The sequence below is a fragment of the Ips typographus genome, linkage group LG7 (genome assembly GCF_016097725.1).
Source record: "Ips typographus isolate SLU linkage group LG7, UJ_Ityp_2.0, whole genome shotgun sequence".
NCBI classification, from domain to species: Eukaryota; Metazoa; Arthropoda; class Insecta; order Coleoptera; family Curculionidae; genus Ips; species Ips typographus.
Genome location: NC_138428.1, coordinates 664,646 through 692,187, shown reverse-complemented (window position 1 = coordinate 692,187; position 27,542 = coordinate 664,646). Strand labels below are relative to the sequence as shown.

At 35.2% G+C, this 27,542-nt stretch overlaps 1 protein-coding gene and 1 long non-coding RNA gene across 3 annotated transcripts; one reads left to right on the top strand and one right to left on the bottom strand.

Moving 5' to 3' along the window:
* Window positions 1-1,099: 1,099 nt before the first annotated feature.
* On the bottom strand, window positions 1,100-1,608 carry LOC145732055 (uncharacterized). Its single transcript, XR_014178934.1, has 2 exons — window positions 1,231-1,608; window positions 1,100-1,164 (listed from the first exon to the last, which is right to left on the bottom strand). It is a non-coding gene; the product is annotated as an uncharacterized LOC145732055 (long non-coding RNA).
* Window positions 1,609-8,763: 7,155 nt separating this feature from the next.
* Window positions 8,764-26,107, top strand: LOC145731677 (knirps-related protein-like). Of its 2 annotated transcripts, XM_081983563.1 has the most exons (5): window positions 8,764-8,999; window positions 16,796-16,847; window positions 20,726-20,803; window positions 23,444-24,568; window positions 25,756-26,107. In XM_081983563.1, the coding sequence occupies exons 2-4, from the start codon at window positions 16,833-16,835 to the stop codon at window positions 24,389-24,391; spliced, it is 1,041 nt and encodes a 346-aa protein (XP_081839689.1). In that variant the 5' UTR covers window positions 8,764-8,999; window positions 16,796-16,832; the 3' UTR covers window positions 24,392-24,568; window positions 25,756-26,107. The 2 variants fall into 2 exon arrangements, with proteins under 2 accessions (XP_081839689.1, XP_081839688.1); XM_081983562.1 differs by lacking the exon at window positions 16,796-16,847.
* Window positions 26,108-27,542: the final 1,435 nt, after the last annotated feature.

Below are 27,542 nucleotides of genomic sequence, written 5' to 3'. Positions count from 1 at the left end.
AGAATTTACATTGTCACATTGCAAAAGCTCTTCAAACCAAATGAGACAAAATTTTTCAGTTTGGCAACATTGCAAACATTCTTCGAAGCCAATTAGTAAAATTTGTTAACTTTGGCAACATTGCAAACATACTTCAAAGAAATTAGTCGGACTTGTCAGTTTGGTTACATTACAAACACTCTTCGAACCAAAATTGTAGAATTTGTTAGTTTGATAACATTGCAAGGATACTTTTGAACCAAATTACCAAATTTTGTCAGTTAGGCAACATTTCAAACAGTCTTCGATCTAAATTAGAAGAGTTTGTTAATTTGGCAACATTGCTACCAAACACACTTCAAAGAAATTAGTTGAACTTGTCAGTTTGGACAGATTGGAAACACTCTTCAAACCAAAATTGTAGAATTTGTCAGTTTGATAACATTGCATATACTCTTCAAACCAAATTAGTAAAATTAGTCAGTTTGGCAACATTGCAAACACTCTTTGATCTTAATTAGTAGATCTAAAATAGTAAAATTTGTCAGTTTGACAACATTTCTGAGTTTGAAGTAAAAATTTAAGAAATATAACGTCTGTGGCCATTCTACGCTTTCGTACTATTTCAATATTTTTAGAACAATAAAAATGTAAATACTAATTTTTAACTCATTTAATCTTTAATTTCAATCGTCCATTTCAGCATTTTTTAAACAATTTTAGTGAAATACTATAAAATGTGCCAAAGGTCATCTCTCCTACTCTTACATGTCTTTGCTTACGTATCAGAGATGCTAAAATTAAAAAAATACTTAAATAAATATACCCTTTACTGTGCAAACAAACCTTCTTGAAGCTCACTGTTTCATTTGTTGAAAAATACCCAAAATAACAGTTTACTACCCTAAAATATATCGGAAGTATTCCAGACAAAGAAAATTGTCTTGCAATAAGTTGCAGGCGTCAATCCCAGGCAGTTTCGGTTTGTTTTGGTTCTAATAAACGACTGCCCTATTTTACACCCCTTTCGGTGTAATCACCTTAAAAAACTGGACCGTAAAACGTTCGTTTTTTTACCGATTTCCTCCAATAAAACCCAAACACCGACAGAGGGTTCCAATAAAGCGATTCCCGTTTGTTTCCTTACAATAAAACCACTGGCGCCTCGTCCTCAACTGTTTTTTGCTAAAATAGAGGATATTTAGCTGAAGCTTTATCTAACTGCAAGTTGGCAAAAAAAATGTCGCTTACCTAGTTTGTCGTTAAAGCAACATGGCGATGTGTCTTCGCGTGCTGATGGGCCACCCAGGGTTCTCACCTGCGCCGTGTCGTTGTCTTTGGGCCTCTTTCATTCCGCCGATTAAAGATATCGAGGTACATAAAACGTCCACCTAACTAAACGGTTCTTAATTGGTCGTGATGGGATCATAGTCAGGGTGTCACCTTAAACATCGCTCTTTACGGCTACGCCCGATATACTCTCTCTAATCTTTCAAAAAGATCTGAACGTTCCTCGTTTTGCTTCTAATGTGCGCAAATATTGTGTTGATTTACTGCATTACAAACAAATTGAGGATAAAGTGTGTTTTATCAAAAAAATTTTGTGACCTGGCAAGGAAAATGGTACAAAATTTGAGCTTTTTCTGTTTTATACTCAGTTTATGTGTCTAACTGTGGTACATTTAAAACCAGAAAATTGTATAGCTCTACAGTCAAATGACTGTTATTGAACTGCTTTAGAGGTTGTTTGAAAATTTTATATGTTGGACTAGACATTGCTGATTACTGTGCTAGTTTAATACTTCGATAAGACAATTCACCCGCAATTTTACAGCTCGTACTCGTAAAATTTGACAGGCCTTCTAATCAAGGTGATTTAGATATGCCTTTACAGCTTAATGGTGAGCTCAAGACAATTAACAGAAATGGGTTTTGTCATAAAAACTGAGAAAAGTTTGAAGCAAAAACGAACCAAAAGGGCATCTTCTTTATTACTAAGCAAATTAAAAAGTAATTTTTCCAGTTAGTTTTCTGATTTCAAGGTAAATTTTAATTTAATTTTCTAGTATGATCACTTGTGGCAATTTTTTGATTGTAATACCCGGTATCCAAACACCAATAATTTTCTGGTATTCGTAACGTTTATTTGTCTTTCTCGAATTCCCGACCCCGAATACGATACGGACGGGTAAGTTATTAAGATCGCCGATCGTAAAACGTCCGAGAAAAGAAAAACCGTGTCACATGGCCGGGTACCAGTGGCGTCCCTGCTCTACTAAAAAATGAAATAGTTATCATTCCTAAATGTTTGTCGTAAATTTTAACCGCGACCCACGTTCTTCGTACCTAAAATAACGAAAATATTTACCATCACTAACTTGGGTAAACAAGTGGTACCCGGGGCGCTAATATATGTGTGGGCACGGCCTAAGTGGACCACAATAAACACATCGCCCTGGATCTAGATTAACACTGACCAAGTATGGGGGGTACGTTTTAGTGTTATTTTAACGTGGTACCATGAAAACTAGAACCTGGTTTCTTTTTGGGTTTGTTTGTTTTTGGTGGGATTTAGTACCAGCAGTGTTTTTTAAGCTCTCTAACACTCAGATCATTTAAAGAATGATATAACCATTTTGTCTTAACTGATTTTGAAATTTGAAACCAGTTTTTGTTAAATAACTAGAAAACGGTGAAAGTTACAAAAAAAATGCAAGATGCCAAAAATGTTCCTAATCAATTTCTTAACCCAACACCGTAAGTTTGCATGTGCATAAAAATTATAGTGATTGAGTGTTTTAATACAATTTTTTACTCTACACCACAGGAAAGAGGAGGTTAAAAGGATTCTTTTAAGTGATTGACCTACCATAAACTCCCAAAAATAACCGACTTACAGGGCGCTCAATTTTAAAACCACCAATTTCAACTGATTTGAAAATTTCTTGCATCAAACCAGTTTTTGTTAAATAACTCGTAAACGGTTATTATAAATGAAAAATATTTGAAATCGATTCAAAAATACAATAATACACCGGGTGTTCTAATTAAAATAAGCAAGTGACAGAAACACAGCACTCATCAAATTTCTTTTAATTCCAAAATTTCAAATGTCTATTAATATTGGATCCTAATAAACTTTTAATGAACGGTTTGGGTGGCTAACCCTGTATATTATATCTGGTAGTTTTCAGTAGTCTATCCATAGTCTGAAGTTGATTTAAAATACCTTGAAAAAGTTTCCTACTCATTAATCTACTGCTAATTTTATTAAAAAAGTTATATTTCTACAAATATGGCAAAACCAAAGTAAAATAAAAAATCACAATGTAAAAGGACAAAGGACAAGACAAAGTTTGACACTATTACAAAATGTCCTTCTTTGTTTTTCGTATTTTTTTATATATTTTTCTTATTGTTTCCCGTAAATAGTGTAAATGTTTACCATATTTTTACGTGCGGCCTATGTATTTAAATTTTTCTTGTTTGTCTCGTTTTTTTTTTTAAATGGGCGGTGTTTTGTCAGTCACGGTTAACAGATATAATTTAAAATCACGTTTCTCTTTAAATTATTTTTGTTCCTTATTTTCAGAAATTGTATGTAAAAGGAAGTAAAATTAAGTGTTTAGTTACCTGTCTCAATCCCCAACCCTAAAACTTGTTATACTTGTCCTTTCCCAATTTATTTTTATTGGTTAGCAAAGGTAGGATAATACACATTTTATTGGGCTTGGTTGCAAATTTTTTACCTTTTGTAGGCTTCAAAGCCGTTTTAAATATAAGAACAGAAAACAATAACTTACGACAAAGATTTATAACTCCATGTCGTCTATTCTTATTTGATCCTGACTCACTGGTCGTTTTTAATATTATTTTATAGTTTTATGAAGGCCAAACACCTCAAGTTAGTATACAAGTTTTAGTATACAAATTCAGGGGTCTAATTCTTGAAAGCATGAAACATAATTTTCAAGGGAAATGTTGATAGAATGTGACCGAAGCAGTTCACAATAACGGGTTCCCTTGATAATTTCGTCACTCAGGCCAATTGTAAATCAATGTCACATTTAACCTACTTTATTAATGGTAATAGTTTAAGGCACCTAAAAACTTAAAATTCCATAACAAAATCTACCTAAACCTAACTTTAAAAATTATAGTTAAGAACAAATTTTTAAAATATGAATTTATTATAAAAGTTGGTTTTCAGGAATTTTTATAATTATATAAAATCAATTTGCAACTTTATAGTTATCATTTTCACTCAGTTTTTATGTTTAAAATATGTTTTGTTTAACAATATAATTTTTTTGGAATTTTTTAACTCACCTAAGATTAATTTGCAATTTTTAATTTGTCATTTTAGCTTTGTTTTTTAATTTTCAAGTTTTTTCAAAAATACAAAAAATTTTTAAGAAAAAGGGTCATCTAGGAACAATTTGCTATTCGATGCTTTACAGTTAGTTTAGCTTCAAACTTGAAAAATTGCCACTTTGTGCTAAAAATCCAAGTATTAGAGAGGCACTGGAGTATTTTTATGACTAATAGCTTGACTGGCCGTTTGAGAAACTCACTCGCTTTTATGACACAGAGCGCACTTTCAGGGGTTATGTATTATTTAAGATTAGTTTTCTACCTCTACACTGTTGGAGCAGACTTTGAGTAGTGTATTTGAACAATTTTATCAGTATATTGAGAGAAAGACTCATTTAAGCAGTACCCGGCGGTGGCAATTACAGACAAACCACTCTTTGGCTGTAAAACTGAAAGCCCAGAGATAGAAGTTGCATTTTTTTTTCTTGTAGACGCACTGACCGAAGGGTTCCTGGCTGAACCCTTTGAAGATGCCGCCTAAATGATTCTTTTCATTAACACTTTAGACTTCTCGGTGCAAGAAGAAAGAACGCGAGCACTACCTGTGTGTTTGGTAAATAGCGGTCCCGTACACAGTCGTAAAGTCTTCATACACCCAGTGAGGCAAACAGTATTTTATGTTTGTTTTTATATCTGACAAGTGGATTGGATTTTACCATGAACTAACCTAACCTTAAATAAATCAATGCTATCTACCCATTTTCAAACCATCAAAGACTAAATTTAGAAATGTTAACAAGTTAAATGCTATCTGCACGTTTTCAAACCCTAAAAGACTAAAAACATTTTGAAAACTGTCTTCAAAGTCCACAAATTTTACCATTAGGTCAATTGCAATGTTATCTACAAATTTCTCAACCCTACAATCTACTACACATTTCCTACAGTCTTGACAGTCCACAACTTTGACTATTAAGGCACTTTAAACTCTATTTACAATTTTGTAAACCCCACAAGACTAAAAATTTACTTGTAAAGTCACTGATTTACATGCAAACTTTGAAAACTGTCTTGATAGTCCACAAATTTGACTATTAAGGCACTTTTAACTCTATTTACAATTTTGTAAACCCCACAAGACTAAAAATGTACTTGTAAAGTCACTGATTTACTTGAGAACTTGAAAACTGTCTTGATAGTCCACAAATTTGACTTTTAGGGCGTTTTAACTGCATCTGCAAATTTGTAAACCGCCACAAGACTGAAAATTGATTTGTAAAGTCACTGATTCACTTGGACAGTTTGAAAACTGTCTTGATAGTCTACAAATTTGACTATCAAGCCAATTTCAATGCTTTCTACACTTGATTGTATGACTTGACTAGAAAATCCAGAAATTTGCTTTTCAAAAAAACAAAATGATTTGTTTTTTCTTTGATTCAGACGTTTTAGGTGTCCGGTGGGTAGCATTTAAAAGCATCGAATTGATCGAAAATCTGAAAGTTAGCATTCACCGCAGAAAAACCCATCGGACAAGCATGAAGAAACAAATTCAGTACTGTCACGGGTACCATACCGGGTACCTTTTGACGAGCGGGAACCATACAAGGCGAACCGCAAACGCGAAATCGACCGACAATGTAAAACGTTGTCGGGCTGGTCGGATTTTTTAGTCCCGCAGAATGATTGAACAACGGAAAACTATATTGTTGCCATTTGACAGTACCATTTGTATGGGTACCCGCTTGTCAAGTTTGTTTTTTTTTTCTTAAATGGACATTTGGGGAAACATTTTGATTGATCGGTCATGCTACTGTATTTACCCTGATGGTTCATAGAAGCTAAAGATGATTTGCTTGATAAAGCTGCTTTCTTGATCACAACCCATCCAATGCTACTACTTTAGCTAATTTACTACTAATAATCTACTTCTTCTACGTGGTTTTTAGTACTATTTTTTCGGGGTTTTCTTCCGGAAAATGTACCCAAAACCGCTTTAATGCTCACTTCCACATTGAATTGGCGTTTGTGTCTTAATTGGTCGCGATTTCGCCACCACGTCCGGTCTTGATCCTAATTTCAACGAGCACGCGACTGCATAATCTGTTTATCTAGCTCAATGTCGGCGGCGATTTAAATGTGGGAACCGAATTAAAAGTGAAAACAATACACTTTGTGTGTGTATGTGCGCCCGGTGCCACTGCCAACCATTGTTCCATTAACCAGTGGCGTACCTGTCAAATACTTTCTGGAAAAAAGCGATTATCATCTACGACAAAACAGTCAAAGTTTGCTTCGAAAAGCTGAAAAAATCTATACAGTCGACTTGCTTGCAGTTGTACATGTATTCTGTCATCCATTATGACAGTTGTCACATGACCGTCTAAGTAGAAGATGTTTTAACATCACGTGACAACTGTCACATAAGTCACAGTTTGCTTCAACGAGCTCGAGAGTCAAAAGTATAGTTTACTTGCAGTTGAGGGGTCGCAATTTGTTTTATCGCTTTATAGTGATTATTTTGACAGTTGTCACGTGACCGTCAAAGTAAATGATGTTCTAGTATCACGTGACAACTACCAGATATATCAAAATTCTTAAAGTTTACTCTGAGGAGCAAAAATAGTCAAAATACAATTGGTTTACTTGCAGTTGTAACCATCATATGTACTTCATAAGTAGTAGCACGATAGTAATATAGTAATTATTTTGACAGTTGTCACGTGACCGTCTAAGTAAATACTCTTTTAGTATCACATGACAAGTGCCATATAACCTAAAGTTGTTAAAGTTTGCTCTGAAAAGCTCAAAAAGTCGCAGTACAATCAAATTACTTGCAGTTGGAAAGACATGATATGTTTTACCGCTTCATAGTAAGTCTTTTGACGTTTGTCACGTGACCGTCAAAGTAAATGATGTTCTAGTATCACGTGACAGCCACCACATACGTCAAAATTCCTAAAGTTTGCTCTGAGGAGCACAAAAAAGTCAAATACCAATTGGTTAAGTTGTAACCATCATATGTAATGTATGTAATTCAAATAGTAATGCGATAGTAATTATTTTGACTGATGTCACGTGACTAGCCTAACAAATTGTCTACCTACTATCACGTGACAGCTGTCACATACGTCAAAATTTGTTGTTTTTTTCTAACTCCAGTAGCTCGTCGTAAACTTTTTTCACTGTTGCGTTAACCCGTCGAATTGAACCATTTTTAGTGATTTAAAGTAGTGACTACGCCGCTGGCGTTAATCGCCGTTTAGTCTCGATTTCATTGTAAATTGAATCATTTCCTAAGGAGTTCACGGGTGCGCGATTTCCCAAAGGTGACCCTTGCCCAACTGTTTTTTTTTTTGTTTTAATTTGCATTGTTGTTGGGCATGACAGGTTCAGAGCGCGATTTCAGAAGACTTTTAAGTATCGTTCACAATATAAAAGTAACGTGTGTAATTGCGGTGATTTAAATACATTTACATATTTTTCTGCTCGATTATGTTACATGCTACAGTAATTCCAGTGATGCGTAACTGATAGTAGAGCTGGACTGGGTTTATCGATAGATCAGTTCCTCGAAGTTTCCCAGTGATTTTCTGGGAGAATTTATACAAAAATTATTTTAATATCGTTTTTACATGATGATTCCTAATTAAACTAAGAAAAAACAAAACACTCTTAATCTTGAATATAATCCAATCTGACAACTCATTGAAGATGTTAAAAAATCCATCAAACGTAACCTAAAACACGGATTTCTTAAGGACTTAAAGACTCGTTGGTCATTGGAACAGTGATCAAAAATTGTACCTGGAGGATGATTTTAATTTTACAACTCTTGAGGATGATTCTTAAGAATTTGAGATAAAAACTCGTTGAAGACCACGTTTTCCAATAATATTATTCAATAAAGCTTATACAGAAGAGGTTTCTGAAGAAAACTCTATATCTTCTAGGCAACGAAGCAAACAACTGCTAGAAAATACTTGAAATAGCCTGAAAATTTCAAACAAGATATTTGGTACGTAAAAACTACACATTTCAAATTCTTAAAATAGTAATCTAAAAATGTTGGTTGGAACCAAAAAACGTGTCAGTTGACAAAAAAAAAGTCGAAATTTAAGCTTGACTAGTCTGACAATTTAAGAAATAAATTTAGACTTGATTACAAGGTTATACAGGGTGTCACAAATAACCTGGTTGATTGTACCTTCAGGCTTTAAACCTTCTAGATCAAATTAAGTATCTACATCAAAAACAACCCCTTAGTGGATTTGCATGGAGGGGTAGTTTCGATAACAACGACAACCAACCATCAATAACCGATAGACGAAATTGCATCACCAGCATCCCAGAGTGGCAAAGCACCGCCCATTTCTGGGACTCCCCCACCCTTTGCCACGGTACCGCCCTACCCCCGCCAGCCCCTCTCGGTGCAGTCTTGGCATCTTTCACGAAATCCCACACCTGACTCACTGAAGGCTCGATCTGTGGTAGTACCGCACCGCACGGCAGTACTTTAGTTTTGAACACCAATTCAGTACGAGAATACTGTGACGTATGCGGTACTTGTTTGGCGTCAGTTCGGGGGTTCGCTGTTGACACAGTGTTGTGACGTGATTTGAGTGATAGTAGGATACAAACAGTGAACAAAATTAAGTGAAGAGAGTTTAATGAGTTGTCATCATTATTCTACAGACGGATTTAAGGTTTGTATTTTAGTTTTTACACTAGTTAGGTTGAGTCTGGTACTGTCTCAGTCCAGTTAAGTTAAACTACCCTCAACTGCTTAAGTAGGTTAGCAGTTTTTCACTCAATTACTGCCTGTTTGTGAGTTAATGAGGTTTGAATGTGACAGATCCGGTGATGACAGTATAAACTAAACTTAGCTGTTTTTGTTTGTTGGGGACATAAGCCCTTTTTGACCGAAAAACATTATTAAAACCAGTCGTTATAAGACCACTCCCGGAGATATGAACAGTTAGGCGAGAAACTTTAAATTTTGTCCGAAAGTCCATGTTGTTTTAGTGTCTTTTAAAGGGTTTTAACCATGGCAAATTAGCCCTTAAACAGTCATTACAACCTTAACAACTCATTAGTTAAAACTGCCCTTAATTCCTTCCTAGTCAGTGTTGGTCAAGAATGGTTTCACATAACTTTTGGCAAAAAATACCCTACACTATTTAAGGTTCTCTAGGGATTTGTTAGTCGTTTTTTTCAATGAATTATGCCCTTTCTAACCCAAAAAACAACATTAAAACCAATCGTTCTTAAACAACTCCCGGAGATATGAACAGTCAATTAAGCGGGAAACTTCCAGGTTTGATCAAAGTTTGTATACAATTTTAGGTTGTTTTTTAATATTTTAAAGGGTTTTAAACAGTCATTTAGCCCTTAAACAGTCATTATAACCTTAATAACTTATTAGTTAAGACTGAATAGGGAAAAGCACTTTTCTTCCAGACACCTTTCTGCAAAAGTCTTATATCGGTCAGGTCAGTGTTGGTTAAGAATGATTCCACCCCATAACTTACCCTTTACTGTTTAAAGTCTTCTAAGTTTTCTTTGTTAGTTGCTTTTCTGTACCAATTATGCCCTTTTTGACCCAAAAAACAATATGAAAACTAATCAAGAAGAGATATGAACAGTCAATTAGGCGGGAAACTCCCAGATATGATCAAACTTTGTATACAATTTTAGGTTGTTTTTTAATGTTTTAAATTGTTTTAACCATGGCAATTTAAACAGTCACCAGAACAACCTAAATTGGAAAAAAGCATTGTAAATCACTTTTCTGGCAGACTTTCAGCAAAATCTCCTAATTCCTTATGTCTTCATATAACACTTCATAACATTCAAGGCACACTTAACTAACCAGTAGAAATTCAAAATTTGTTTGGAATTCACTATTTTAACGACACTTAACCTAAAAATGTGGTTCTGTTCAAACAAAATGAATAAACCGACTGATATTGTAGCTAAATTGGCCATAACCATCAAATTAAATTAATAGCAATAATATTTGCTGGAATATTGGCTATAAAAATGATGTATTTTAGTGCCATAATATCAGGTTATTTGGTTAACACTAATTTAACGATTAATATAGGACAGTAAATCAAGTATACTGGACTATTAAACAATTTGGTTAAATTTCTTTATTAGTGGTTTTAAATTAGATTTTCTAGTAAACTGAATTTGCAAAAGAATTTACATTATTTACAACTTTTAAGCCAAAGTTATACAAAATGTTTTCTCAAAATTCAGAGGTAAATCAAGTAGTTAATCCTGCAGGTAATTTGAACATAATGTCGAACATGTGGAAAACAACCGAATCGTTTTGCAGGTAGCCAAAAAGCTTGAATGGTCTAAAATCGTATTAAATTAAGACGAGGACGACCAATTAGTCTGAAAATGAAGCGCATTCAAATCCGGCTAATGGGTTTTAAAGTGGTACTCGTAAAGGAAATTGCACGAAACCACTCAAAAACGTGGTCCAAACCGGTAGCTAGAAGGATTTTTTCCTAAAATTTTGTGGCATTATGCTAATGCCATGAAAGTGTCGTCTGACAATATGGCCACAAATATTGAGTGACTCGTTAAGTCGATAATCCTTTTTCTAAAGAATTTCGCAGAACCGACCCTGCGTTACGCCCTGATTTAGGGCCGGGTCATAAAAACTGCTGCTCACTTTGTCTATTAAAGTGGGTTACGGTCCAGTTACTAGTCGGCGTCTTATGATCAGAAAAGTCCCATCTTTTAGGATTTGTGCAGTTGACCTAGTTTAGTTTGTATAAAATTCAAACTTCTAGAATTTCAAAAACTGAATTTTAGTTCAAAATACGACTCTGTTTGAAAACTGGCAAGTGGAAACTATAAACCAATTAAAAACCAAACCAAAACCATCAAAAAATTACTTCATATAATAACTGAAGGGTGCACGGGAAAAACAAGCTAAGTCAATTTTTGGCCAAATTGGGAAAACAGCTTCACCTGATAGACAATAGCGATGCTATTACAGGGTCCAAACTTAGTCAGAAGAAAATCGAGCTACGTCGTCTAATAGAACATATTTTAGGATAGGCGTACACGGGAATGACCTACTTACCTTTCAATCTTTTTAGTAACTAATTAGTTTAATAATTTTTTATCAATAAAAAACAAACAAGTTTTCAACTAATTATTTTTTGACATACATTTTAATTTATGAATTACCTTGTTTGCTGCTTAAGCTTGATGAATTTAATATTTATAATATAAATCTGGTGAAAAACAGGCTAAGTCAAGACCTATTTTTGTATCTTCTTCAACAAAAACCTTGTAATTATTATATTAAATAAAAAAGCATGCTGCTTTATATATAAAAAAATATTTATGTTTCTAATGCCTATAGGTGACCAGTTAACAACGATTTTAGAGATAAAACTGCTGTACTCAAAAACTTCAAAATTTGACTTAGCTTGTTTTTCCCGTGCACCCTTCAACTGTAATTTTGCCAGTCAATTTTTATTTTCTTTTAAAACAATTTTCACTGTTTGAAACTTTAAGTTTACTTGAAAACTGGAAATTGACATTAAAATGATGAAAATTGATTTGTGAACTGAAAATTTGCATCAAATTTTGGATGATTAACTTAACTTGTCAGACAAGTCAATTTAACATTTTCAAAAAAATTCGAAAATTCAAATTAGATTTTGAATAATTAACTCCAATTGACTTGATTACTTGAAAACTGAAAATTGACATTAAAATGATCTGTAAACTGAGAATTTCTATGAAATTTATGAAAATTGGTTTAAAGTGTAGTACCTCCGTCATTTTGGCGAGCTTTTTTTAATTAATACGTTTTTCCTGAAAAAATGACTACCATTATCGATATACTGTGAGTTTCGGACAAACTGTATCGATTTTTTGGGGGGATCATTAAAAAAGTAGGCGGCCTGCGGCGTGTTCAAAGCGACCCGTATCAAAATACCGGGTGTTCCTTGATTGATGGGACGTGGCCCGAACTTACACTAAATAGAGACCGCGCTCAACACCTTCCAAGGTTTTGATCGGCCATCCAGATTAGCGTCAGCTTTTCCACTTATCGTTTTCGTCATCTCCTCTCGCAATAATTGCAATTCGTTCCACAAGAAATGTTTCCACGGAGCATTAAAATAAAAACAAAGTCAGAACCTTCAAAAACGCTGATAAGGCATCGATACGCCAATAACACGACCGATCGTTATAGAACATTTCGGACGTGAGCGTATTTTCAGCCTCGGTGATGTAATTTATTATTTAGTTGAACCCGATTCGCCACTTGCATTTTAATTAACCCCAAACGAATGCGAAAATGAGAGCAAGCACCGCAATTTGACTGACAACCTTCAGAAATTTGAATAACATACACCAACCACATTTTGGTATGTAAAGTCGAATGTTGCTTGTAATCATTCAACTAATCAATAAGATTTCCGTTAGGACTGCAGTTACTTGTAAAGGAAAATGCTCCCTAACAAACTTAAATGCTGGTTGGTTTGAATTAGTGTTAACAAGACACTCACATAAAGGCAATTTTTGTTTCCAATCATTTAACAAATCAATAGAACTTGCCATACAAAACGCAATTATTTGCAAAGAAAAATGGGCATTAAGGCATCGTATTACAGTGTATGCCTAAACTGCCAGAAAAACAGTTTGAAAGGACAGTCAGAGACAAAACCGCCTGTAAAACCCACTTGGAGTGAGAAAATTACTGCTTTAAGCACATTTTTGGAATCCTCATTAAATTTCCTATTAGGTAGACTGAAAAAACACTACAAAATGTAGTAGAGTTTGGGAGAAAGTGGTGTCAAAATTTAAACTGCTAGAATTACAATTTAAAAGGACAGTCACGGACAAAATCACCTATAAAAGCCACTTGGAGTGAGAAAATTACCGTTTTAAGCACATTTTTGGAATCCTCATTAAATTTCCTATCAGATAGACTGAAAAAAACACTACAAAATTTGGGACAATTAGGAAGAAAAGTGGTGTCAAAATTTAAACTGTCTGAAACACAGTATGAAAGGACAGTCAGAGACAAACTTGCCTGTAAAACGCACTTGGAGTGGGAAAATGATTGTTTGAAGCAGATTTTTGGAATCCTCATTAAATTTCGTATCAGACAGACTGAAAAAAACACTAAAAAGTTTGGCACAGTTAGGGAGAAAAGTGGTGTCAAAATTTTAAACTGCCAGAAACACAGTTTGAAAGGACACTCAGGGACAAAATCGCTTGTAAAACCCACTTGGAGTGAGAAAATTACTGTTTTAAGCACATTTTTGGAATTCTCATTAAATTTCCTATCAGATAGACTGAAAAAAACACTACAAAATTTGGTACAAATAGGAAGAAAAGTCGTGTCAAAATTTAAACTGCCAGATCACAGTATGAAAGGACAGTCAGAGACAAAATCGCCTGTAAAACCCACTTGAAGTGAGAAAATGACTGTTTTAATTAAGCACATTTTTGGAATCCTCATTGAATTTCCTATCAAATGACATAGAAAAACACTAAAAAATTTACTAATAAACAGGATTTGATGTTACCAATCAACAGTAAAAATTGGCAGCCCAGCATCTAGGGTTGTTTTTTGGCATCTTAGTCTGGAGCATTGATTTGCAATCGATCTCTCTTCTATTAATTAACGCCTCTTCTATGAGACTACTATACACGATGACCTAATAAAATCCACAACCAGGAAGAGTGTGTAATTATTCTAACACTGAAAAACCAGTTTTTTGTGCGGTTTTCAATCTTCTGAAACTTTTTTCACTTACGAGAAATTCGTAAAACCACAATGAGATCAGCTTTGCTTGTACATATCATCACATTTGCATCTAAATCCTTGATTTTTTATGACGTACACGCTATAGTACGGTTTATGAGCGAAATCACGTGATCTACTTTTGACAATTGTAATTTGTAACTACTGGCAAAATGCTTATATACAACTTGAGTAAATAAGGAGAAAGTAATAAGGTTTTGTTGTTTTAGACGATATGACGTTACTGACTGAGAACAAAATGAAACCTGTCTCATTGAATCCAAAAAGCTATAAAATAAACTTGTGCGAAACTTGACGATGAAGAATGTCACAATTTAGACTTTAATATACAAAGAAGGTAGAGGAAGCTATTAGAAGATAGAAATTGTAGATTTGAACGTGAAGAAATAAATTTAGTTAGGTTAGAGCAGTTGTAGGGAGCAATTTTTTGATTAAAGTCAATTTTTGGTAAAATTTGTCAAGGTCTTCGTGGTATTTTAACCGACTTTTCGTTAAACTGAGGCAATCATCCACACTTGTCGTACCGTTTTCACTCGTTCAAAATTGGAAATGTCAACAACGCTGTTTGATCTACAAGAAAGCTGAAAGTCGAGATGGTTCGGTCTTAATTCAGTCGACTATTTGGCCAGGTAATACGGTGCTAAACAAAGTTAACCCGGTGTTATAGGTCAAATTATCGACAACTTTCTAAGTGCATTTATTCGTGTGTGCGCGATTTCTTTATCAACGTGGATGTCGCAACCCGTTTGAGTTTTTCCTCGATATAATATCGACTTTCGTCATCTCTCTCGGTGGAGATTAATCGATCGGCTTGTAAAACATTACGAATTACACGACGCTTTTAAAACAAACCAACTAATTGGTAATGTGTATAAGAGCGGCGATCCTTGGTTGCTCTGATGTCACCAATCCACTCCGATTTGCATATGAGTCTTCGCCGTTGAGGTCATTAATTAATAAATTATCTTCGAGTGTTTTTGTTGCTCTTCAATAACGCACAGTTAAGTTCTTCTAGAAAAAGTGTGTTACGAGAATAATTCGGGTGTAAAAAACACATTAACACGTCGTCTATTTGTAGAATTCGTGATGCTATTGTGATGGGAAAGACCTCGCAGACCGAAAACGAAATTAAATAAACAAACACCGTCAGTTATAGAAAGTAAAAACGCTAAACAGGTACTTCATAACAACCTAATTCAATAAAATTCATAACATTCTATCTTAACAGAATTAAATGGGTTAGCGCCTTACTCGACTGTTGTAATCCCAGTCATTTCAATGCTTTTATTCAAATCTAGTTGCGTTTCCAGTGATTTTGATGCTTTATTACGTTATAACTGTTTCAGTTTTCTTGATTTTTTCCATTATAACACAGTTTTAGCGTGTAAAGTAATTCTGCGAGGTTGAATAGATCTAATTGCTTCCTTCCAGCTATTACTTTTTCTCCTGAATAGAGGAAAAAGTTTGTTTTTCTCTAAAACAGCCTGAAAAGTTGCCACCCAAATTTGGTACTACTGAATTCGAAATTTTTAAACTTTCTGGCAAGTAGGTGAAATTTGTACACCAAACAACCAAAAAAAAAAAAAGTAAATTTGTTTGATTTTTTTCAAATAAATTTTAGTTAAATTACTCCTATTTTGAAAACTAAACAAGAATTTCTGGTTTGAGGTGTGGATAATAAAGATTCTATTTATTTTAAAACTCTTTTTTAACGTCAAAACCTGAAGGTCACGTGACTCTTTTAAGATTAAAAATGAAATTTCTAATGTCACATGACAGTTTTAAATGTCATTTGAATTATCACGTAATCGTTTTTCAGTTTAAACTGATATTTTTATATAAGACACGTGACCCTCTTTACAGTGCAAATGGCGACATGAAAATTTTCAATTATTTTTACGTCAAACTGAAATCCTAAAGGTCACGTGACTGTTTTAGGTGTCAAAGTATTATTTGAAGAGTCACCTGACTCCTTATAATGTACAAATGGTCACGTGACTCTTTTTTAATGCCACAACGAAATCCTGAAGGTCACGCGACTGTAAATAGCGAAATAATGTTTTAAGGGTCACATGACCGTTTTTCAGTTTGCCTAATAGAAACAAAACAAAAAATGTAATTTGTCAACTAGACAACGCCGCATTAAATCTGCGTTGAGTGGTGCCATCTCACGCTGCTTACTTAAATTAATTTTCAGTTCCATTGCCACTGTTTGTCTATATCATTTAGTCTATGCCATTACTTATTCCATAAGCAATCAGATTATCTATCGTTGTGTGAAAACTGCTAGCCAGGAAATGGGATCGTCCTGTCAAAACACACTAAATCCAAACACCCTGTACATAGCATAAAATTTGAAAATAATTGACAAAATCTCTATCAATCCACATTTCCACTGAAATATGGCGGTGTTGCCAAACATGTTCGGAATTCAGTTATGGCGTAAAAATGTGAATAATGTGACAGTTTAACAACAGTTGCAATTTAACGACCGCCAGTAAATTAAAAAGAAAAACGTTTAATAAATTTTAAAAATGGCCGCTCCGCAGAACTCGTAAAGTGACTTCTAATAAAATATATAACATTATAAAGCGTAGATAAATTTTGAAGAGACGTTTATTGTTGCTGTCCATAATATTGCCGCTAATATATACAGGGTGGAATGTTTCTAAAATTTTCTCTTTTTTGCAGTCTTGCTGTCACTCTCTCTGTATCTAAGTCACGAAAAATGGACATGAATTATGTACGTATGAGATTTTTTTTTGTGAAATATTTGCCGTGAACGTTATTAATCATCTGCGCTCCACAACGACTAATGCGTGATCAACCGTTTTATTTGTACTCATTAAAAAGCGATTCATCAAAATCAGTGGGGTTCACGCCCATTTTGTACTCTCATTTTTCGCCAACTTGTTGCAAGTCATCACCGAAGCCAGCTGGGTTTTTTTTTTCTCTTGTTCTATTCAAACTTCGGCGACGATACCCGCCTCTGGCCTCCCCACCCCCCTTAACGTCATAAAATTTATAGTCGTTTATAATTTTATTTTTTAATTGGAACCGTTTCACAATTTAATGTCCGAGATCATTTAAAGTGGACCGTCTTGACGATTTATGGTCCATTTCTGAGACCTTCTCGGAAAAACAGTGGCGCACGTCTCACTTAATGACGGACCAAACATGGCCGCTAATTATATCCGAGAGATTTAAACGCGTATTTAGCGGTTTTTTTTTACAAGTATTGCTAGGCGCGTGCATTCAAGCCGGTAGATGCACGTTTCCTGTTTTGGGATTGCGCAAAGTACCATTGACATGCTAAGGTGGCCACGAAATCAAAAGTACCACCGGAACCATCGAAATTACATCACCAGAGGATTATTAGAGCGGGTCAGGTGACCTAGTCAAACTAAATTCTAAAGTGGGTTTTCCCATACACTACAAACCTGAATTTTACCATCTAATATCTCGAAAATTTTCATTGAAGACATTTGAAAAACAATTTAGAAGTTAAAGGTCTTTGGATATCTGGTTTATCAAAGAAATTATTGAGAAGCAATTTAAGACATACGTCAATTTCAATATGACGCCATAGTTAATGTCGTCACTGTCACCTCTTCTGGAACAAAGCGTAATAGTAGTTTTTAGATCAGATTATTATACGTACGTATTCTGTGCCACCCTGTATATTAGAGAATGTTTGGTTTAAGTGTTAAAAATACCACAAACCAAGACATTCAAAAAAGCTTAAACCACCCTGTATATACCATAATAATTTTAAACTGAGCAGCAAACTTTAACCTAACTTACTTGTAGATAATTCGCAAACTTCTATTGGCTCTAAAAAAACAAAAAAAACGTTATAGTCACGTGAGTACTCAACCAATGAAAACCTGAATTTTTGACTTACTAAACAAAACCACTAATTACTAAAATTAAATTTTGTTTTTTAAACTAGGCTTTAAAGTGATATCAGTGCACTGTCTCTGACACTTTTCTTAATAGATTGACAAATCACGTGATACTGGTACACTATTTAATTAGGCAGTCACGAGACAACTGTCAAAAAGCTGAAAACGCGACTTGTCTGAAATACTTGAAGAAAACTGTTCTATACCCTGTTTTTTACAGCTTTATGCCTAAAACTGGGTCAAGTTTCGCAGTTTTGATGTTTATGACAGTTGTCACATGGTACTGGTATACTATTTCCTTAGATAGTCACGTGACAGCTGTCAAACTAATTGTCCGGAATCTATAAAATAAACACACGTCTTGTTTCCAATACTGCAATTTAACTATTATTACGATTTTTACAGTTTTATGGCTAAAACTGTAAAAAGTTTGTCAGTTTTGACGTTTCTGGCAGTTGTCACGTGATATTAGAACACTATTTACCTGGACAGTGACTTATAAATTGTCAAGTTATGGATCAAGACATAGTTTTTACAGTTTTAGAGATATTTAGTTCAAATTTGGACTAGATATATCTTGTCATGCCCTACATCATTGGATATAAAAATAAAAATAAAATAAAATAAAAAAATTAAAATTTTTATATAGTTTATAATGCAAACTCATATTATTTTGCGATTCTCTATCGCTCTCTGAAGTTTCCGCCATGGATACTGGGCCACTCTGTATATAAGTTAAAAATTGGTGAATTACACGTTATTATAAAAATGGGAAATTATCCATATTAAGTAATTTAGGTTAAATTTGTCAATTTTAAATGAAAATCACAATTCTAAACTATTAAATGTACTGGTCAGTTTTACTGATTGTCATATTTGACATCATCGTTTAAAGTCAAGTTTCACTAACTTTTAAAAATTGCTAATTTTCAGTAAAATAATTTCAATTTCATTGTTTAAAATCATTAAACAATGTCACTGTTATAATGTTGTCAATTGTCATTTATTCTGACAAGTGATTTTGTCAGTTAGAACTGAGTATGTGATCATTCAAAATTTATAATAATTATGTGTGATTTTGAAAATGAATTATAGAATAGGCAAAGTTGCAAAGTCGTTGTTTAAAATAGACTACAAAAAATGTAAATTGTATTTTAAAAAATTCTCAAAATTACTTTAATACTAATTAAAGTGACTTTTATGCCCTCATTGAATCTAATTGATGAGTACAGAAAGTAAAGTTGACTTAAGGAACTATAGGAAAATACTAAAAAATGTTTTCCACCCTAGACATTCAATTTGTGATAAAACAAACATTCTCTAAACGAAAAAAATACAATTTTCAAATACGTACAAATTAACTAACTAGATAATGACCACTCCGAATAGTGTAACCTAATCAAATTTATGTGGTTTTTGAATATCAATAACTTATGCAATCTTTTCTCCAAAATACCAATATAAAGTCCCATAGTGCAGCTGTTGTTATGGTATAATGACTCATTAATATTCTTACCGATTTTTTTAAATGTCATCGACTTTTTTTCCGTTTGATGATCACCCCAGATTTTCGTTATACTAAAACGCATTTTTCTAGAACCAAATCTGTCCCATAAATTTCGACGATGGTTCCCCCATATGGTCAGCGTCTCGCATACATATCACCTAATTTTAATTCGTTATTAACGCATTCCAATCTAATTACCTAACGTAGATTAAAAGGGATTGTGTCGAAATTCGCTAAAAAATTATAGCGTCACATTGCCAAACACCAAACATCACTAATGTCGTATATCTTTATCGGGGGGGGCGGACTATTGCACAGGCCTGCACATGACATAATTTCGTAAAACGTAATTACGGTCGTTCCATCCTTTTGTGCTAATAGATATTCGGTTTTTATTGTTCGACACACTTTAATAAAAACGGAATCGATTGGGCAATATGGCAAAAACGAGGCGCACGCCACTGGTCCCAATGTGGGGCACTGTTATGTGAGATAACCTCACTAACTTCCTAAACATGGATTTTAACTTTAGTTTTTTCTCTTTTGTCTTATCTTTAGTGCGTTTGTCCGAATTTGTGATTGTCCAATGAAAAGTACAATATAGAAAACAATTTTGGAAAAAACAAACTGGGCACTCTGTATATGGAATTTATTATGTCAGTTTGTAGGCCTTGTCAAGCAGAATCCAATTACATAATAATATACACTAAGTCCCATTTAAAATAGTTGAGTTTGTAGGCTTTGAATACAACAGGTTTTGTCCTGTTTGAAGCAATCACATTTTTCATCCTATATATTTCGAAAAGCAAGTTTAATGACATAATTATATACAAGGTGTTCCACTTAAAATAGTGCACTTTTTGGCCTTTAAACGAATTTTGTGGAATTTTTTTTCTTAAAAGTATAGACATATTAAGTGGAGTGGTCACACTGATAATATACAGGGCCACAAAAAAACCTACATTTTATACCTCATTAAAACCGAAAACAACAACCATAAAACACCGGTGGAGTTGTTAAAATTTTAAAAGATTTCCGGTGGAACGAGTTGTCGCGGTAGGGTCCCTAAATTGACGTTTTATAGCTCGATGGTCCCGGGCGCGACATAACAGAGACAATTAGCCATTTCGCGTCAAATATCGTCTCTGGCGATCGGTCGTAAATTAATTATGCGATTTTCAAACATTTATACGTTAATGGTTTTTGCAGATGAACCAGACGTGCAAAGTTTGCGGAGAACCAGCTGCCGGATTTCATTTTGGCGCTTTTACATGCGAGGGATGCAAGGTAAGAATTTCAAGGTTTTTCAAATTTTATACCTCCATGATTTAATTGATTGACAGTGGTGACGTGTAACTAAACTCCTACCATAAAACAATAAAGAAAAGTATTAACGAGAATTTGACAAAAGACATCCAAATTTCATTTCTGTCCGGTACTATTATCATCGTAGTTGGAGTGTGACAGTTTTGTCATTAGAGAAAAAATTGCATTTAAAATAATCTGTAAACTAAGGTGTGAACATGCAACGTGGCACACTGCTGGAATAATCATTGCTACTTAATTCTACCGGAAATTTCCTTGAAAATGTGGTGCAACATCGTTTTTTGCCAGAAAATTCAAAATGGCAGCTCGAGACGACATTTTGCTTGTGACAAATGTCACGTGACTGTATATTCTGTATAAGCAATGCAGTCACGTGATTATTCTCTTACTTCTTACGTAAATCTTAACAGTGTTTACTTCGAAATGTCAACAAGGTCTTTGCCCTTTTTACCATCCTTCATAGTTAGCCTGTGACAGCTAAGGTTAGGTTTAAAAGTGACATTTTTCAGTTTAGCAACGTTGTCGGTTTTCCAAAAAAGATAATCTTCCTGGTACGTTTGTAATGATTTAGGTTACGATCGAGTGGGCGTTAAAATTAAGCCGAGGCATTGTTTCGGTCGTGTGTCTCGAATTTGCATAATATCGGTAACCTCCCCATTTGAATATAATTGCAGGCGATTAGTCAACGATTATACAGTTGGGCAGTGGACCGCGATAGAGCGCTAAGTGCGTTGCAAGGGACCCGATTGCACCACATCCGACCCGGTAAACTGGTTAACCACTTGGGCTCATCCGAAACGCGGCAACGTCGCAAGGTCGCGCACCGCGCCACCTATCCAGGCCCCACTGGCAAGGCCGCGCGTGCAACGTTGCCAAACCAAATTGTCATTCGATCGACAGTTTTACCAGCGTTGCGCAACATACGATAACAATTGACACGCAACCGATTTTTTGTTGCAATCCTAATGGATTGTCGCCAATGTCCGAATTGCGTCAACTTTAACCGGGTCACATGCAGTTGCATTAAAGCCGAGCACACCTTACACACGACAAAAGTACCAAAATCGCAACAAAAAACTAATTTGTCAATGATGGTACCGGCTCAACGAACCGTGGCGCCGTACGACCGAGTTTTCACGCTCCGGTAGGCCGGAAATTGAAAATGACGTGACGTAACCCGGGAGCTTTATTCCTCAACCCGTTAACGTAGCAACGTCGCAAATCAGGGATGACACTCACTTCACTAATACGCCACCACGATTGGGTGCGTGCCCGACCAACCAGAGCGTGTAAATGAATTACGTAACCGGACGTGCATTAGCCCTTCAACGCACTCCTAACCTCAATGTTTACAATTTTTTTTCACCGTTCAAATAAATTGGATTAGGTTAGCGGTTTTTTAACGTAAAAAACCGCAAACGCCGACTGTTTTACGACATTACTGCATCGGACATGGATGGTGAACTTAACCTTAGTTTTTTTATCTTAACTCTATCAATCGATGAACTAGTTTGTTTTACGGTCAGTCAGACTGCTGAAGGTTGCCTTGACGAAATGGCGGAGGCGCCCCACTGCTAATCAGACCGTTAAAGCAATTTTTGAGGTTAACGATAATCCCAATTTGTACAACAACCACTGAAAATGGTGACGTCAGATTGAAATTCATTCATGTCTTAGATTAATTCCAAAGGTTTTGATATTTCGCGGTTGCCAGTTTGAGCATTCCAGATTTCCGTTGATTTAAAAGTGACACTTTAGTGGATTTCGAGCCTGTCTGTCAACTGTCATTAATGAAATTTGTCCTGCGTATTACCAAAAATCATAGAAACTACCTCCTATGGAATGTAAAATTCAATTTAACAGTGTTTTACTTATGCGCCCTCTACTGGCACATTCTGTGTGATTGGTTGATATTGACAGTCCAAACGTCAAACACGTCAATTACTGTAAATTTGCGGTGCAGCGTTGCCAAACCTTGAAAATTACATTACAAAGCAACTAGGTTTGTGATATTTGTTTCTCAAAAATTAAAAAAACCTTTTTAAGGGTATTTTCAAAAGTTAATTCTAACTATGAAGTGTCCCTGCCACTAAAGTTTTTAAGGTTTGGCAGTTTCTGGACACTGGAAAAATGCAGAAAACCACGACAAAATCAAAATTTTACTGGAAAAGTGTACATATTAATCATCTCACTGTTTCTAGTTTATGATTGGTCAAAAAAAAGCCGAAAGCTGCTTTTGTGACCAAACACAAACTAACAATTTGGTTTCGGATGTACGCAAACTCGATCTTTATTAACTAAGTTTGGTAATTGCTCTTTTCACCAGCAAGTTATGATCTCTGTGAACTATTCTTTTTGTTTGGTCTTAGTATACCGTTTTTGTTGATATTTTGGTAGAATTACACGCCCAATCGACCGTAACCAAACCAGTGGTTTGCTGAATAGGTTATCAGGCGAACTAGACCGGCGATTTTAAAGCAAAAATCCCGGGCGTCGTAAAGGTCGACAGTTACTAGAGCACGTCCAAGTTCACTAATATTTACTAAAAACATAATTTCTTAAAACTTTTAACTTAAATCTAACAGACTCTTTTTGTTTCAGTCCTTCTTCGGCCGCTCCTATAACAACGTGAACGCAATAAATGACTGCAAGAACAATAACAAATGCGTTATCAACAAGAAGAATCGGACATCCTGCAAAGCATGCAGACTCCGGAAATGCATTTTTGTAGGAATGTCAAAAAGTGGAAGCCGTTACGGGAGACGATCCAACTGGTTTAAAATCCACTGTCTACTGCAAGAGCAACAGCAGAAACAGATTCAAGGAGCATCGAATCAGGACCATAACAAAGACGAACCACCTCATCCCCATCAAATCCAAATGCCACCTAATCAACCTATCGGGATGAGGTTTCTAGGCACCAATCATTTTGCCCCACCCATGATGGGGTTGCCACGCACTAGAGATGAATTGATGATGCTTGGACTTGGTGATTCCTTCAGTCCAACAGCTTCACCATCAGTAGGCAGCCCTGAGTCTAACAACTCCGATTCCTCTATTGAGTGCAGTGAACCTCGAAGGGGTACACCAGTCGTACAAAGTTTTTATCCGCCAGCCTTTTATCCGCATACCTCGTTACTATTCCCCGGCTATCCGCCATTTTACTCCACCCTCCTTAACCAGCCTTACCCGCAACCGCTAAACACCTCCCACGTCACAAGGCCGGTCCAAGAACAACCAAAAGCGCCTACAGAAGTGAAAAGGGAGTATCTCGATGCTGTGCTGCTGATGCAACGCAGCTCCCCTCCAGAACAAGAGGAAGAACAAGAGGAGGAAAACAAAGAGGAAATCGAAGTGAAAACTCCAGTCTCAAACCTAAGTCCAGTTCAAGATGCTCCGATTGACTTGAGTATGAGGAGTTTGAGCGAAAAAGAATCCTCATCCAGTGACTCCAACGAATCTAGCGGATCTGACAAGATTAGTTCCGTAGATGAGGAGGAAGAAGAAGAAGAAGACAAAAGCGCCCTTGACTTATCCAATAAGGTTTAATTAAACCTTAAGGTCCTTTAACGTCCTTGTTTATCCACTCCATTTGTATCCTAAACGTAAGCATTTGTATCAGATGTTGCTTAGAAACGAAAACATCATTAGTGATATTAGTTGTTACGATTGATTTGTATAGTGGGCCAGTAAAAGCTTAACTCGGAATAGTGTTCTTTGTACAGGGTGCTGCATTTTCGATGGTTTTACGGGGTACAGAGAAAACGGTAATAGATAGAAAAAAAGTAGCATACGTGTTTCGATCTCATTTTCTGAGCTGAGATGACTGGCGAAGAGTGGGCTGCGCAAACTTCTTTTGTTTCAAAGATACGGGGGTTTTTTGAAAATTGGTCATTTTGTAACCTCCTCTGTATTTCATTTGCTATTAAAGTTATCAAAAAAGGAAAAACGGTTTCCGGTAGAAGTTTTGACGTAGAATCCAATGGCGTAGTCAGTTTTTTTCTATTACGTTTAGTTTCTGACATATGACACTAAGTTATATTTTTTTTAATGGAACACCCTATATATTTTTAGGTCATTTAATTCTGTTGATTTTTACTATTTCAACAGTGTATTAAAACATATAAGTTTGTAAACGTTAATCTTCGTAATTAGAAAAAAAGCGTTTTCTTAATAAAAAAGTGCTAAATAATATGTATAAAAATACCCACAGTCGAAACCAAATTTGGCTATATTCATATTAACATGTTACATGTCGTTTATAAACAGTTTTTTTAACTTCTACCTTAAAAATAGAAGAAAATAGAAATGGCCACTTTTCTTATTAAAGTGACGATAGAACTGTTTGTAACTTAGATTTTTAATAAGATTTATTAAAAATATTTAATTTTCTGATGTGTTAGCTTATATGATTTCCGATTTTGTTTGGTATTTTAGATATTGGCCTTTTTTTAGCTTAGCAAAGGTCCTTTTTTTAAAATAACAAGATTAACCTCTACAAACTTATATGTTGTAATACACCGTTGAAAAGGTAAAAATAAACAGAATTAAATGAACTAAAAATATATAGGGTGTTCCATTTAAAAAAATATAACTTAGTGTCATATGTCAGAAACTAAACGTAATAGAAAAAAACTGACTACGCCATTGGATTCTACGTCAAAACTTCTACCGGAAACCGTTTTTCCTTTTTTGATAACTTTAATAGCAAATGAAATATAGAGGATGTTCCAAAATGACCAATTTTCAAAAACCCCCCGTATCTTTGAAACAAAAGAAGTTTGCGCAGCCCACTCTTCGCCAGTCATCTCAGCTCGGAAAAAGAGATCGGGACACAAATGCTACTTTTTTTCTATCTATTACCGTTTTCTCTGTACCCCGTAAAACCATCGAAAATGCAGCACCCTGTACAGTGTACAAATGTAATGTAAATAGATTATAAGCCAGAACACCATTCTTATAGTGTAACTCGTAGTTAAGGACTATTTATTGGTGCAATATGTTGTACAAACGATTACTGAGAATTAGTGTATTTTTTTTTAATAAATAGTTAATATATTTGACAAAATAATCTGTACATAGAGTAGAGAAGTAGTAGTTTCTGTTTTTTTTTTGTATTTTAAGCATTTTTTATAGTATTTTGTAGGATTTTTTGTTATTAGATACGAATGGGGAAGGATCGGGGACAAGGGCCAGTGGAAGAGGGTGAACTGAATGACGCTTTGTTGTCAGTTTTCTTTTGTTATAAACCCAGTAAAATATTAAGTTTTGTGTTTTTTTTTTCCTATACCAAGCCTTAGACTTAAAGTAAGGTGTCAGCAAGTTTAAAAGTGGCACCAGTAACACCGTACTGGGTTATGCTCTAACCTAACCCCTTTAAGTATGAATTGATTTAAAGTAAAATCAAAATGTAGAGTTGTACTGGATGATAGAGCCTAACCTCTCCTCCTCTAAATGTCGATTTTAAGAATCAAACATTGGCAAATTGCCCCATAAAGGGAGCAGAACCACAACCCCCCCCTGGGGGTTCACGAAGGAAGAATCAAACATGGAATTTTAAGGAAAAAAACAATTCAGAGATTTTCGAAGCATGGTTCTTATAAAATCACGTGACTGACACTGTGATTTTCCTTGAAATCCACTTGTGCTACATATCAATTTTCAAAGGTTTAGGTTAAATTATAAAATAAGAGGATGTTTCTCAACTTTGACGCCATCTAACGGCCAAACGGCGTAAACAAAGAACTTAAACGCGTATATTTTCAGAAACCTTGCAGTCTGCCCTATCTATCACTTACCCTTTTGACGTAGGACATCAAATAACAGAGTTATTAAAGGTCAAATCAAAGAGAGTTTTGTGGCGACACTGTCAGCAGTGTCAGCCGGCAAGAAGCAAAAAGAAGAATAGGACGCAAGGACCTGACTTCAGGGCGATGACGAGACACTTTAACTCAGGATTACAACACAAGATGGACGATTCTTGCTCAATGCTTACGTTTTTCGATCTCAATCATTTTCTAGTTAGTTCCTACAAAAATCTGTTATATTTGATTCTACATTGAATTCGAAGGGATTCAATAAAGTGGAGTGTTAAGTTGGTGAAGATTATTATTTTCCTTCTCCTTCTATGACACCCTTCATTGGTGACCCCGACACAAAAGAATCTACAAGCCAGAGTCAGACTTACTTTTTGGACGTTCTAGAACGCTGAACCATTCGAAAACTCACAACTCTCGCACCACAATGGCTACGGAACAACAAGGTACTTCATCATCTCTATCACCTTCAGTTGCAGCACCAGCTCCTACCCACATGGTAGAGAGAGTATCCTTAAAAGTACCACCTTTTTGGCCAAACGAACCGGCACTATGGTTTGCTCAGTTAGACAGTCAGTTTGCTATTAGTGGTATTGTGAATGACAACACCAAATATAATATTGTTGTGGCTAACCTAGACTTTAACCAAGTCCAACTCGTGCGTGACTTAATAGCACAACCTCCTACTGCCAATCAATATGGAACTATTAAGCAGGAACTCATACAGAGACTATCCGCTTCTCAACACCAAAAAATCCACCAGCTTCTTCAACAGGAAGAAATGGGTGATCGAAAGCCATCCGAGTACCTCAGGAAGCTGCAGAGTTTAGCACCAACTTCCCTTCCAGAGGACTTTCTCAGAACATTATGGACTGGAAGACTTC